The 16,482-nt window shown below is 38.9% G+C and overlaps 1 protein-coding gene across 2 annotated transcripts in view; it reads right to left on the reverse strand.

The window, feature by feature from the left end:
• Window positions 1–16,482, reverse strand: part of LOC148311695 (uncharacterized) — a 47,125-nt gene that overhangs the window by 14,152 nt on the left and 16,491 nt on the right. For both annotated transcript variants that reach the window (XM_088256184.1, XM_088256183.1), the window contains exons 13-16: window positions 15,317–15,468; window positions 13,692–13,781; window positions 12,261–12,379; window positions 11,486–11,636 (exon numbers count right to left, since the gene is read on the reverse strand). In XM_088256184.1, coding sequence (XP_088112310.1) covers window positions 11,486–11,636; window positions 12,261–12,379; window positions 13,692–13,781; window positions 15,317–15,468 — 512 coding nt within the window. The remainder of the gene's footprint in view (window positions 1–11,485; window positions 11,637–12,260; window positions 12,380–13,691; window positions 13,782–15,316; window positions 15,469–16,482) is intronic.

The following is a 16,482-nucleotide window of genomic DNA, read 5'->3' on the forward strand; positions in this document are numbered from 1 at the left end:
AGTGCTGAAAAGGTCCTTATTGTAGTATTGAATGTTATAAAAAAGGTCCGCATTGTAGTATTTATCATTAGAAAAAGGTTCGTATAGGTTCATTAGGAAAAGGTCCCTACTGTAGTATTTAAAGTTTTAGAAAAGGTTCCTTTTGTAGTATTTAATGTAAGAAAAGGATCCTAATGTAGTATGTAATGTTAATCGTTTCTATTGTAGTATTTATCATTAGAAAAAGGTTCCTATTTTAGTATTTATCGTAAGAAAAAGGTTTATTTTGTATTATTTATAATTAAAAAAAGGTTTCTAGTATAGTATTTACCATTAGAAAAAAGGTTCCTTTTTTGGTATTTATCATGAGAAAAAGGTTTATGTTGTAGCATTTATCATAAAAAAAGGTTTCTAGTGTAGTATTTATCATAAAAAAGGTTTATATTGTAGCATTTATCATAAAAAAAGGTTTCTAGTGTAGTATTTATCATAAAAAAGGTTCCTATTGTAGTATTTATCATAAAAAAGGTTCCTATTGTAGTATTTATCGTCAGAAAAATATCACTATTTGTAGAATTTAGCATCAGAAGGTCGCTGTTGTAGTATTTAACATAAAAAAGGTTTCTATTGTAGTATATATTATCATCAGAAAAATATCCCTACTTGTAGAATTAGGAGAAGGTTCCTAGATTAGTATTTAAGGCTAGAAAAGCCCTTTTTGTTATATTTAATGTTTGAAATTAATTAATTAACTAACTAACCATCACGCCGCTTCCCTACAGGGGTAGGCAGAGAGAATAGAACGCCACACCACTCTGTCTTTGCAAACATTCTTCGCCTCTTCCACGTTCGTGCGTCTCCTCATACATACCCGCCGATTGTTACGACTCCTAACCTGACCGCTTTCAAGTATTTGGCATACCGGATTGTGCCAAGTTTTTCTCGGTCTTCCTCCTGCTCCTTATTGACGTTAAATTAATATTTAACGTTAGAAAAAGGTTCTTTAAGTATTTGACATTAGGAAAAGGTCACTATCACAGTACGTAACATTATAAAATGTTCCCTATCATGGTATTTAATATAATAAAGAGACCCCTATTGTAGATAATATTGAATAAATATTATAGTGAAAAAATCACTTATATTTATTTGACCCCCCCTGGGAATCGAACCCGGGACCTCCAGAACGGTAGCCGAGCGTGCTGACCATTACACTACGGAGGCGGACGTGTACCTGGACTGGGCTGATCACCTTTCCTTCATGTGTAAACGATCAAGATAACACTGCGTTTATATGAGGCAGTGCCCTATGCACCATTGGGGTGCGGACAAGGGTCTTATTTTATTTATTGCAGATAATGTATATGTAGGTTTCACGAGTAAACCAAGTGAAATTTTAAAGTGAAAAAATAATTTTAAAGTGTTTTTATATTGAGACTTGAATTACTTCTTACAACTTAAAATATAATATATAAAATTATTAAAATTCTTGAATATTTAATTTTCATAATTTGAAGAATAAAAAACTCAATTTTTGGAACAATTTTCTTTTTAAAAAAATAAAACATTGTTCGATAATTTATTAAAAATACCTCTTATTCTAAAATTTATATTTCATATTAAAAAAATACACATCTTTTTTATATGTACTTACAATAGAAAAAATGTTTGAATAATAATTTCCCATATATACAACACCCGGCGAATTTACCCTAGATTGGCACGCAGTCTGTGCCAGGTTGGATGGTCCAAGGTGCGCTAGGCACACAGTATGTGCCGCATTGCTCGTGCAATACAGAATGAATGCTTCTCAACACAATGAGTGTTCAACACACCACATATCGCTCACTCCTTTCAAGAACGTCATAAATCAAAAACCTCGATTTTTCAGGAGAACGTTTTTAAAATTTAAAAATATAATACAATGTATTAAAAATAAATATCAAGCCACTTACTGAACTTTATACTGTGCAACAGATCTTTTTAAGTAAAACCTGAAGGTTTTTTCTCCATTTGAAAAATATTTAGTTTATTTTAAAAAATAATAAAACAATACCTTTTCTTCAAAATGCAAGGACAACACTTTCTGCCCTGTAGCGGGTAAATATTAAGTTAAAAATATGCCGCTTTTGCTGGGATATAGTAAATTTTCTGGGCATTCCGAAAACATGCACAACTGAAGATTTACGAATTTTGATTTATGACGTTCTTGAAAGGAGTGAGCGATATATCACTGTGGGGGGGAAATATCACAAATGTATCATGTATGGAGAGAGTAAGCCGGAAGTCATACCGGATTTCAATAGGCAATCCGGAGAAATAAAATACTTCATCAGGTTCGGCACAAACTGTGTGCCTGGCACTAACCAATCCGGCACAGATTGTGTGCCAAACGCCGCAAAAGAGAAATTCATGCAATATTCCTATAGGCGGTCGGAGAAATTAGATACTGCGCCGAGTGCGACGCAAACTTCGTGCCTGGCGGTATCCAAGCTGGCACAGACTGTGCATCAAACGCCGGAAAAGAATAACATATTCATGCAAGATTCGAAGAAATTAGGTACTGCGCTGGGTGCGGCACAGACTGCGTGCCAAACGCAGGAAAAGAGTTATATACAGGCATATGATCCAAATCGCCTGTATTTTGAATCATATATAATAATGTCAATTTTTTTTAAATATTAATGTCTACCAAAACTACCGGTTAATTGGTATTCTAACAAGTACCGATATTCCGGTAATGGCACATTTTTTTGGTAATTTTAGGTAAGTCTTATTAATTTTCGGTAAGTTACCGCACACACCATAAAACCAGTATGGAAAGGAGCATTCTGAAGGGTGTTGTATATTTAGGACATTCAATATCACGGCAGACTATCAATTGACCGGGATTTATCATACTTTGAATATCACGAATGAGTATCAATTTTTAAAAATTACATACATTTATATATTCTTCTTCACACCCTCATCCGCACCCCGATGGAGCATAGGGCACTGCATCATATAAACGCAGCGTGGTCTTGATCGTTGACACACGAAGGAAAGGTGATCAGCATACCGCCTCAGGTAACCAGTCCAGGGTAATATTGAATAAATATTATAGTGAAAAAATCACTTATATTTATTTGACCCCCTCCCCTGGGAATCGAACCCGGGACAGAACGGTAGCCAAGTTTGCTGACTATTATACACATGGGGGGTCAAATAAATATAAGTGATTTTTTCACTCTAATATTTATTCAATATAACCCTGGACTGGTACCTGAAGCGGAGGGCTGATCACCTTTCCTTCGTGTCTTAATGATCAATAACACTGCGTTTCTATAATGCAGTGCCCTATGCACCATCAAGTGCATGTGTGTGCGTGAGTTGCCGGTCATCTCGATGAATTGAGTGTCTGCCGTGACGAAAATCGGGACTCGCAATAGCAAAAATCTCATTTAAATATCACTAGGCGTCGGATACCGCAAGTCCTTCTTTCGACCTCATTTCGGACCCCAGTGGTGCATAGGGCACTGCGCTGGCCCGATCGTAGGCCTCGAGGCGGTCAGTCCTGAACTTCGGGTGCCGGTGTCCGAGTGAAAGAATTAAATTATTATTTATATTCGTTTGGTCCCTGCGGGGATTGAACTCGGGACATCGCTCACGGAGGTTGAATGCGCCGACCACTGCGGTACGGGGGTAAACAAATCTTTGGGGTGATGGTGTTTTGAAATGCGATAGAATCTGCTTATTGTTATCGTGAATAATAGCATCTATACTTGTTGTTATCGCGGATAATAGCATCGACGCTTGTTGTTAACATGAATAAGAGTATCGATGCTTGTTGTTTTCACGGATAATAGCATCAATGCTTGTTGTTATCGCGGATAATAGCATCAATGCTTAACATTAACATGAATAAGAGCATCGACGCTTGATGTTAACATGAATAATAGTATCGATGCTTGTTGTTATCAAGGATAAAAGTATCAATGCTTGTTGTTAACATGAATAAGAGTATCAATGCTTGTTGTTATCACAGATGATAGCATCGACGCTTGTTGTTATCATGGATAAAAGTATCGATGCTTGTTGTTATCATGGATAAAAGTATAAATGCTTGTTGTTAACATGAATAAGAGTATTAATGCTTGTTGTTATCACGGATAATAGCATCGACGCTTGATGTTAACATGAATAATAGTATCGATGCTTGTTGTTATCAAGGATAAAAGTATCAATGCTTGTTGTTAACATGAATAAGAGTATCAATGCTTGTTGTTATCACGGATGATAGCATCGACGCTTGTTGTTATCATGGATAAAAGTATCGATGCTTGTTGTTATCATGGATAAAAGTATAAATGCTTGTTGTTAACATGAATAAGAGTATTAATGCTTGTTGTTATCACGGATAATAGCATCGACGCTTGATGTTAACATGAATAATAGTATCGATGCTTGTTGTTATCAAGGATAAAAGTATCAATGCTTGTTGTTATCATGGATAAAAGTATCAATGCTTGTGGTTAACATGAATAAGAGTATCAATGCTTGTTGTTATCACGGATGATAGCATCGACGCTTGTTGTTATCATGGATAAAAGTATCGATGCTTGTTGTTACCATGGATAAAAGTATCGATGCTTGTTGTTATCATGGATAAAAGTATCAATGCTTGTGGTTAACATGAATAAGAGTATCAATGCTTGTTGTTATCACGGATAATAGCATCGACGCTTGATGTTAACATGAATAATAGCATCAATGCTTGTTGTTATCATGGATAAAAGTATCAATGCTTGTTGTTAACATGAATAAGAGTATCAATGCTTGTTGTTATCACGGATAATAGCATCGACGCTTGATGTTAACATGAATAAGAGTATCGATGCTTGTTGTTATCATGGATAAGAGTATCAATGTTTGTTGTTATCATGGATAAAAGTATCAATGCTTGTTGTTAACATGAATAATAGCATCAATGCTTGTTGTTATCATGGATAAAAGTATCAATGCTTAGTGTTATCATGAATGATGGTATCAATGCTTATTCTTAAAACGAATTATCAAAACATGGTTTATTGTTATCACAAATGATAGCATCAATGCTTATTGTTATTACCAATAGTAGCATTAATACTCATTGTCATCACGAATGATAGCATCAATGCCTATTGTTATCACTGATCGCAGCATCAATGCTTATTGTTATTACAAATAATAGCATTAATGCTTGTTATTGACGCGAATAATAGCATCAATGCTTATTGTTATCACGAATGATGGTATCAATGCAAACAAATAATTAAATGAGATATTGTCAAGTGATCCCTGTCCATCACGTCACTCCCCGCAGAGGTGGGTAGAGAGGATAGAACGCCGCACGGCATCATCTCCCCACACACACACACACATACGACCCGGTACAACGCCCAGACACTGGACTGACCGCCAGCGCGCCGAGTGAGCGGCAATTTGTCACGACGACGGTGCCGAATGACGCGTCTCATTCAATATAAATCATGTCGAAGGTTGATCATACATTACATTGTCATAGTTTAGGCGGCCGCCGGCGCGGGATCGGCTGAGGCACGCGCGGATGGCGCCTCTCCGCCCGTCCGCAAAGCTCCGCAACCGCGTGGCCACGTACGCCAGCGCTATTCATTGATACATCATATACTTATGCTGCTTTTACCAATACACATATATATATATATATATAAATATAAAATCAAATATCCTTCGTTTTCTGTGATTTGTACATAAAAATGTCTAAATAAATATTATATAAGATACATTTATGACATCTCAACAAAGACGAAGAAGAAATTTCTTCCTTTCTACCCGAGATTGACAACCACACTATTCAAATTGTTGTAACTCATACATGTATCATTGATCTTATTACACTGTACGTGTGAGTTCACTAGAGCCGTCTATGGTTGGATGAAAATGTCTTAATTTAAAAAATAAATATGACACATTTTTGACATCTCAACATAGACGAAGAAGAATGTGGGAGTCTGGGTAATCACTCATTCAACTCATGATTGAAAACCACTCTAAAAATTATTTTGGAACTCCTATATATATCAATAAACTCATGACACTAGAGCCATCTATGGTCGGATTGCGAAAGCTTTTATTTGGCAGATAATAAAAAAAATAAAAAAAAGTAAATGCCCAGACATCCGTATTCTTCTTCATCTATGTTGAGATGACAGAGATGTAAAAATGACTCCCACGTGGAGAGACTCAGATATGTGAACAAGTATTTGGACACACTTAAAATGTTGTGAATATATATATATACTAGCCGCGATAAGCGAAATGGCAGGATTATTTGTGCACTTTCAATACTTGATCATGCCAAGTTCTACTCGGTCTTCCTCTGCTTCTAACCGACTTACTTACTGTTATGCCACATCTTGCGGCGGTAGACAGAGAGAATAGAACGCCACACCATTCTATATTTGCAAACATTCTCTGCCCCTTCTACATTCGAACATCTCTTCATACATACCCGCCGATTATTGGTACTCCTGACCTGACCACTTTTGAGTATTTAAATTATTCGATAATGACAATTTTTCCTCGGTCTTCCTCCGCTTCTATTACAAACCACATTCGTCTCATAAATTTGTTCAATTATCCCTTTTTCACTCATTGGTTCCACACGCCCAAACCATCCCAAGCCGCCTTCCTTAGTTTGCTGGATGGTGCTCATCTCAGCCTTGCACCCTTTCCTTATATCACCATTGGAACATCTACCATACATGGTCTTGCCGCACTGAGAGATGGCATCCCGACTGCATCCAGTCTACTCTCATCCTTCCCAAACCATCCCAAGCCGCCTTCCTTAGTTTGCTGGATAGTGCTCATCTCAGCCTTGCACCCTTTCCTTATATCACCATTGGAACATCTACCATACATGGTCTTGCCGCACTGAGAGATGGCATCCCGACTGCATCCAGTCTACTCTCATCCTTCCCAAACCATCCCAAGCCGCCTTCCTCAGTTTGCTGGATAGTGCTCATCTCAGCCTTGCACCCTTTCCTTATATCACCATTGGAACATCTACCATACATGGTCTTGCCGCACTGAGAGATGGCATCCCGACTGCATCCAGTCTACTCTCATCCTTCCCAAACCATCCCAAGCCGCCTTCCTTAGTTTGCTGGATAGTGCTCATCTCAGCCTTGCACCCTTTCCTTATATCACCATTGGAACATCTACCATACATGGTCTTGCCGCACTGAGAGATGGCATCCCGACTGCATCCAGTCTACTCTCATCCTTCCCAAACCATCCCAAGCCGCCTTCCTTAGTTTGCTGGATAGTGCTCATCTCAGCCTTGCACCCTTTCCTTATATCACCATTGGAACATCTACCATACACGGTCTTGCCGCACTGAGAGATGGCATCCCGACTGCGTCCAGTCTACTCTCATCCTTCCCAAACCATCCCAAGCCGCCTTCCTTAGTTTGCTGGATAGTGCTCATCTCAGCCTTGCACCCTTTCCTTATATCACCATTGGAACATCTACCATACATGGTCTTGCCGCACTGAGAGATGGCATCCCGACTGCATCCAGTCTACTCTCATCCTTCCCAAACCATCCCAAGCCGCCTTCCTTAGTTTGCTGGATAGTGCTCATCTCAGCCTTGCACCCTTTCCTTATATCACCATTGGAACATCTACCATACATGGTCTTGCCGCACTGAGAGATGGCATCCCGACTGCATCCAGTCTACTCTCATCCTCCTTTTGCCAACTCCATGCTTCGCTTCCATACATAGGAGTGATTCTACAATATTCTCTGAATCTAATGTTCAAAAGCTTGATAAATACTTCACCAATTCCTCAAATGATGGCGCCGCAATCAGCCATACACCCAAACCTATTGAATTTGTACCCACATATGAAAGGAATCCAAGAACATTGCATATATACAAGTAATAATGCAATATGGATGTCCAATAACGAGCAGATTGGTGAACGTTACACGAGAGTATAGATGTGCCAGGTCGTAAGCCCCGGGACGCTCAGACTTCCATCTTCTTTCTTATAAAAATACGATAGATGTTTCCTTTCAAGATGAAACACCTATAACGTTGACTTGATTGTTTGTAAGTCAAAAATACAAATTATCGATAATGACTTACTGCCTTTTCGCTTAGCGCGGCTGCAAACAAACGCGGAAGTGTCCATTTGATAATGTTGGGTTTTTAAAGTGAGTAGTCATAAAGCCCCTCCGCCTCCGTAGTGTAATGGTCAGCATGCTCGGCTACCATTCTGGAGGTCCCGGGTTCGATTCCCAGGGGGGTTGAATAAATATAAGTGATTTTTTCACTCTAATAAGCGGAGGGCTGATCACCTTTCCTTCGTGTGTAATCGATCGAGATAACACTGCGTTTATATGAAGCAGTGCCCTATGCACCATTGGGATGCGTTAAGGGATTTATTATTAGTCATAAAGCTGTGCTTAGTATCGCGTTTAAAAAGCTCTTTCCAGCGATACCCCGTTCGACCAACGTTTCCGTTTGTAATTTGACAATAAACCTTCGATTCGTACTCAACCCTTATGCAAACGACAATTTTAAAGAATAAAAAAATAAAAAAATAAATATAATATCCATTACGAATCGTATGTAAATGTTGGTTCGTTTGAAATCGCAAGTCTCCCAAAGTCATGGAGAGATTGCTTTGAAATTTTGACACAACGTTGACGTGATTGGTATGCACTTGCAAAGAGTGTCTTTATGTGGCAGATAAAATCGTGTTAATTTTTAAACAGTTTTTTTTTAACAGCAATGGCAGCGCCATCTGTTGAACGTAACAGCAACACACGCAGCGCTAGACGTCGCTCATTGCGGACGGCGTGCTTCTTGACAGCTGTTGTCACGTAAGCATTGTTGTTTAATAGATTTTTATCATTCCCATAGCTTCACAAAGATTGTGAAATTAATCATACTAGAAGTGTTTGCTTTCTATTCTCTTTGGCCGGCCTGAGTCTCAGCGAAGCGTGGGGTTCGTTGCGGTCGGTTTAAAGAAGAAAAAAGCGCTTCGGATATCACCGAAACGGAGCAGTAAATGGACACTTCCGTTTTTGTTTCTACGTCTGTCCCATCTCAAAATTAAATTAAAGTAAATTTTACACTTTTGGCAAAAACATTGCATGGAAGCAATATCTTCCAACTAACGAAATACATATTATTTCCAGTAGAATCCTGAAACAATCCATTTGATCAATTCCTAAATTTGTAATCGTCAAAATACTCATAAAAACATATTAAATGCATTCACACGCTGGTATAGGGTTGCCATACATTCCCCGGACCCCGTGGATATTTAGACTGAAAACTGGCAACACAAATGTAGCCAGTTTTCATAAATTTTAAATAAATATAAGTGATTTCTTAATTTAATTTTAAAAGCATTGTTAACTTGGTGGTATAGTTGTCCACCTACGTAGTGTGATGGTCAGCACGCTCGGCTACCGTTCTGAAGGACCCGGGTTCGATTCCCAGGGGGGTAAGAATAAATATGAGTGATTTTTTCACTGTTATATTTATTCAATATTACCTTGGACTGGTACCTGAAGCAGAGGGCTGCTTCCCTTTCCTTCATGCAATCAACGATCATGATAATACTGGGTATTTATATATATTTTGTCCGCCGCCATGGTCAGCACGCTCGGCTACCGTTCTGGAGGTCCCGGGTTCGATTCCCAGGGGGGGTAAGAATAAATATGAGTGATTTTTTCACTGTAATATTTATTCAATATTACCCTGGACTGGTACCTGAAGCGGAGGGCTGGTCACCTTTCCTTCATGTGTAAAACGATCAAGATGACTCTGCGTTTATATGACGCAGTGCCCTATGCACCATTGGGGTGCGGATAAGGGTTTTATTATTATTATTACTACTAAGGTGTAGTCTCTTGCATTCGTTCCTAATAAATCAAACTTAAGTGCCGTGTAACCAGTTACTATTTTTAATAAATACTTTTGATAATTTTCACGTTTTCAATTGCGTAGTCCGCCTGACGAATGTTTAGTTACTACATATCTGCAAATATAGTTTGGTAATTTAGGATTAAAAAAAAATATATTAAAAAAATCCCGACATATGGCAACCCTAACCGCTCATCCTATCACCCGATTGGTCCACGAATACGTACAGTATGATAGTGATAATAAAATTATAAACAATTTTACATACTTAGCGCTGAAAAAGAGCTGAAAAATTATTCAACATATTCAAGATATATCAAAAATTAAAAGCGTCATTTAACCTTTGAGCGCCCGAGTGGTCCCGTTTGGGACCGAGGATTAACGTCGTCCAACGCCCTGCGGTCCCATACGGGACCGGCGATCGCGGCACTTTTTGCAAACAAATTTGTTAAAAATTAAACTAATTTATTTTTAGAATATTATTTGAAATAATGCTCGGGCGCGTAAAGGCTAAATATTTTAAATTGGACACATAAAAACGAATCGCAAGCAAAGCGATGTGAACGCGATATATGAAAAGCGTTGGACGGAGAATGCGTTCACAGTACTTTGCTTGGATTCAAACAGTAGATCATCAGATGTAACCAAAACACGAGTTGTAACAAAAACGCGAATCGTCACAAATGCGTTACGTATCATGGAAATATTATAATATATCGATGAAATAAACACAATTATGTTCTATTTAAATGAAAAATAAATTGACATTATTTTTTAATCATAAAATAAAATCGAATTTTGTAAAAAAATATGTAAAAATGAAAAAATAAAAATCAAGACTGATGTCAAAAAATTTTATAAAATTAAAACATAAAAATTCACTACTTTTTTTGTTACAGTGAAAAATATTGTGACCGTATTGAGGCAAATGCACGAATTGTAACCGAGAAAGGAATGTTTCAAAAAAATGGTTTGTTACATAAACATGATTAGTAACAAAACACGATATGTTACAAAAACACTACATGTAACAAAACATAATTTGTTACAAAAACACGACATGTAACAAAACATGATTTGTCACAAAAACACGACTTGTAACAAAGGATAATTTGTCACAGAAACACGACATGTAACAAACATGATTTGTTACAAGAACCGTTATGTTACAAAACATAGTTTGTAACAACAACAAGATATGTATCAAAATATAATTTGTCGCGAAAACACGTAACGTAACACAACATAATTTGTAACAAAAACACGATATGTAACAAAGAACAATTTGTCACAGAAACACGACATGTAACAAAACATGATTTGTTACAAGAATACAATATGTTATAAAACATAGTTGGTTACAAAAACACGACATATAACAAAACATAATTTGTCACAAAAACTCGTAATGCAACAAAACATGATTTGTCACAAAAACACGATTCGTCACAATATCGCGATCTGCCGTCAAACGGCAAACTTTCACGGCTAACAAATCAAGTAGGAACCGGAACGGGCGCCGGCAAGAAACGCCGGTAAGACGGTAGTATTGCGCGAGTTACCTGGTCTCGCCGCAGCGACTTCTCCTCCTTCTCGCGCTTGCGCACCTCCAGCACGTACTCGTTGAAGAGGCCCTCGCGCTCGCGGATCTTGTCCACGCCGCGGAAGCGGTCGTCCTTGGCGTACCGCACAGAGAACTCGGAGTACGAAGACCTGGTGAAATAAATTATATTTGACACGGAAAATCCACAAAGCAATATGACATTTTGAGTGTGAAAAGAACGGTAAAACAAATTTATGAGGAGAATGTAAGTGGAAAAAACAGCAGAGGAAGACCGAGAAAAACATGGCACGATCAGGTATGCCAAATACTTGAAAGTGGTCAGGTTAGGAGTCGTAACAATCGGCGGGTATGTATGAGGAGATGCATGAACGTGGAAGAGGCGGAGAATGTTTGCAAGGACAGAGTGGTGTGGCGTTCTATTCGCTCTGCCTACCCCTGCGGAGAAGCGGCGTGATGGTTAGTTAGTTAGTTAGTTAGTTTTTATTTTCATATTATTTTTTGACATCTCATCAAATATGAAGAAGAATACGAAAGTCTGGGCATTTGAGAGAAAATCCAGATTTTGTGAACAAGTATTTGGACACACTCAAAATGTAGAGTGTAAAAATCATCAATATTCAATTTCACCCCCCTGGGAATTGAACCCGGGACCTCCGGCATGGTAGCTCAACGCGCTGACCATTACACCACGGAGAAGGACAAAGAATTGGTTTATTGTAAAAAAATAAGGCCAATATAACATCAGCCTAGTGTAAACGGGAGAACGGACTCACTTGCTGTGGATCTTGGCTTCCTCCATCAGGGCCCTGAAGTCGTCTTTGCGCTGCCGAAGTCTGTTCCGCTTCTCCTTCCTCTCCTCCTCTGCCCTCTCCCGCACGTACTTGTCAAACACCTAGTTAAAAAAAAGCATTTCACATTTCCAATATCGGTAATTTTTTGACATTTCGAATATCGGTTATTATTTGACATTTCGAATATGGGTAATTATTTGACATTTCGAATATGGGTAATTATTTGACATTTCGAATATGGGTAATTATTTGACATTTCGAATATGGGTAATTATTTGACATTTTGAATATGGGTAATTATTTGACATTTCGAATATCGGTGATTATTTGACATTTCGAATATTAATAACTATTTGACATTTCGAATATCGGTATTTGTTTGCCATTTTGAATAAGGTTAATTATTAAACATTTTATATATCGTTCACTCCTTTCAGCAATGTCATTTATCAAAATTTTTAAAATTTCAGCTGTGCGTGTTTTCGGATTGCCCAGAAAATGTACTATATCCCAGCAAAAGCGGCATATTTTTGACTTAATATTTACCCGCTACAGGGCAGAAAGTGTTGGTTTTGCATTTTGAAGAAAAGGTATTGTTTAATTATTTTTTTAAATATACTAAATATTTTTCAAATGGAGAAAAACCTTCAGGTTTTACCTGAAAAGATCTGTTGCACGGTAAAAAGTTCAATAAGTGGCTTGATATTTATTTTTAATACATTTCATTATATTCTTAAACATTAAAAACGATCTTCTGAACAATCAAGTTTTTCGATATTTGACGTTGAAAAGAGTGAGCGATATGTTGATAAAAGTTTGATATTTCAAATAAAAGTGATTATTTGACATTTTGAATATCAGTAAGTATTTGACATTTATAATGTTGGTGACTGTTGGACGCTCTAAGCATCATTTGACGTATTGCATTTTGGCAATAGTTCATGAGGTTTTTTTTGTCATTTTTTTTATCAACGCCGACGGCCGGCAAACATCATGGCAATTCGCCTTTAAGGTTGCTTCAAATAACGGCAGGTTAACCAATATTCTAACCCTCATCCGCACCCAATGGTGCATAGGGCACTGCATCGTATAGAAGCAATGTAATCTGGATCATTAAATACATGAAGGAAAGGTGATCAGCCTTCCGCTTCAGGTACCAGTCCAGGGTAATATTAAATAAATATTAGGCTGAAAAATCACTAATATTTATTTTGACCCTCTTGGGAATCGAACCCGGGACCTCCAGCACGGTAGCCTGGCGCACTAACCACTACACTATGGAGGTGAACATATATGAGACTTTAAAACATTTAACTATTTAACATTTTGAATATTGTTAAATTATTATTGGACACTTCAAATATCAGTTATAATTTGACATTTAAAATATTGGTAATTTGATCGGAGGTTTACCTGCTTTCGCTCCTTGGAAGTCAGCAACAGATATCTTGAATCAAACACGATCTTGTGGAGTTCCTTTTCCCAAGTAGAGAACGCAGACACCTGCAAAACGGGCGACAGAGGGTTAAAAGAATTGAGATATCATTCGTTACCAACTTACGAAAATAATGTTTACCACCACCATTTGTGTTATATAAATATGAAGGGAGGGTGGACCATAGACATCAACAAATAGAGCCGCCAATAATTTAGCAATGATACCAATATTAAAATAACTCCATCGTTTCTGTGACGTCATTCATTGCCAACTTACGAAAATAACGTTTTTTCGAAGGCGAATTTTCCAAAAGAAAATGATGAATGAAAATATTGATTATATCGGGTGTTATAAACACTTCACGAGTCTTACACAATCCTTTATAGGTTGAGTATGTTAAATTACATATTCCTCCCGAGTGATAATACCTATCGCTCGGGTGCCTATCTGAAAGAGATAAGAATAGGCTGAATGCGTTGGAGATGTGGATCTGTAGCGGTCAATAAACCGTTAACATTAGTAAATTCTCAGAATCCATAAACTGCAACTATGTAGAACAAAGGAGGCAGTGACCGGGAACAAAAGAAGTGCACACGTCCAGTGAAAGGCTAGCTGGATTTGTTTTGACTAACATGTCAACAGACTTTGATCCTCAACCGAGACAAAGGAACAAAGAGTTCCCAAACGATATAAAAGGGGTACAGCCCGTGCCTCCACATCTCGTTCCTCCGCCGGGAACGCGACTACGAAGATCCACATCTCATTTCTCCACCAGCAGCGCGACTACGACGATCGACATCTCACTCCCACACTGGGAACGTAGCCAGTATCATCATACAGTCGACACCCATCTACCGACGTCGTCACGAGAACACCGCATCAAGACCTCGCTACGATCTCCAGTCCAGCACCCTCGTCAACATCACGAAGATACTCCGGTCTGCCCGACAGTCCATCTACGACAACGCTACAACTCCGCAGATACGTTATCGATTCTATCCCGTCACGTCACACTACGTCATCGCTACACCGTACCGTTTCGTGTAGCCCTTGTTGACCAATAAATACCTATTCAATACGACCGTCTTCTTCACTCATCACTCACCCCCCCAAAGATCTATAGAAGAATGTCGGGATATCCTGGAGAGACCACATCTCCAACGATGGGGTACTATGATTGGTCAAGGAAAGGAAGCACCTACTCGCGGCTATCTCCAAAAGACACGCTGAATGGATCGGCCACGTGCTGAGACAAGAGGGTTTCCTGCACCAAATAAAAGAGGGAATACACACCAGAGGACGCCCACGCCGCCAATACCTAAGCAACTTACACCAAGACATGGGCTGCTCCACGTATGAGGAGATGAAGAGGACTTCCCGAAATAGGCTAGAATGGCGAAAGAGATGTCATCTGTTGCTACCGACCAATCCGCAGGATTGAGACCAGAGAGAGAGAGAGAGATAATACCCTATTGAGCTAGTCAAATGTCAGAACGAAAGCCCTGGGATTCTCCGACTTCCATCTTCTTTCATATAAAAACGAGACACGATTCGTCTTAATCTTTCGTTACGTTGAGACCTTTGAATGAGAGCGACGTACCTCTTTCTCGGCGAGCATCTCCCGGAAGGACTTGACGCGCAGATCCAGGGGCACGTTGGCGCGCTCGCGGGCCGCGCGGACCTCCGCCTCGATGGCCGCCTCCTTGCCCGCGTCGATGGTGCCCGACGGCGCCACCTTCTTCTCCGGAAGGGCTGCGGAGAGACGGCCAACATTGGTAAAGGAAAACATGGAATTTTTAAGTTTTACTCGGTAAATACTACTATCTCTTCAAATCCATTATGACACGTGTTTTCATGCATTCCGAATCATTTTCAAACATCATGTCGCTCACGCCTTTCAACGTGTTAACATATCGTACGTTGAAATGACGTGAAAAACTAACTAACTAACCATCACGCCGCTTCCCCGCAGGGGTAGGCAGAGAGAATAGAGCGCCACACCACTCTGTCCTTGCAAACATTCTTCGCCTCTTCCACGTTCATGCATCTCCTCATACATACCCGCCGATTGTTACGACTCCTAACCTGACCACTTTCAAGTATTTGGCATACCTGATCGTGCCATGTTTTTCTCGGTCTTCCTCTGCTTCTTTTCCCACTAACATTCGCCTCATAAATTTGTTTTACCGTTCTTTCCTCACTCATTCGTTCTACATGTCCAAACCATCTCAACACACCTTTCTTAATTTTATCCATAATGCTTATCTCAGCTTTGCATTCCTTCCTTATTTCACTATTTGCACATCTATCATACATCGTTTTGTCGCACATTCTTCTGAGAGATGGCATTTCGACTGCATTCAGTCTGCTTTCATCCTTCTTTTGCCAACTCCATGTTTCACTTCCATACATTAGAGTTGGAACCAGGACTCCGTTGTGCACTGCCAGTTTAGCTTCCGCTGATAGGTTTTTATTTGCTATAACTGATTTCAGTGCACCATTAACTTTGTTCCCAGCATTCACTCTCCTTTCTAAGTCTTTATCAATCTTTCCATCCCTAGAAAACATACTACCCAAATACACAAAATCATCTACCTGTTCCAAAATCTCTCCGTTTACCAATATTTCACATTCAGATCTGCATTCTTCTCTTTCAAAAACCATAATTTTGGATTTGCTAACATTCATCAATAAATCACTTTCCTTGCACACATTATACACTTTTGTCACCAACGCCTGCAGGTCTTCTCTGCTATCGGCAAGAAG

This window comes from Brachycentrus maculatus, unplaced genomic scaffold (genome assembly GCF_059751285.1).
Source record: "Brachycentrus maculatus isolate JH-2025_06_01 unplaced genomic scaffold, ASM5975128v1 h1tg000059l, whole genome shotgun sequence".
In the NCBI taxonomy this organism is placed as follows: Eukaryota; Metazoa; Arthropoda; class Insecta; order Trichoptera; family Brachycentridae; genus Brachycentrus; species Brachycentrus maculatus.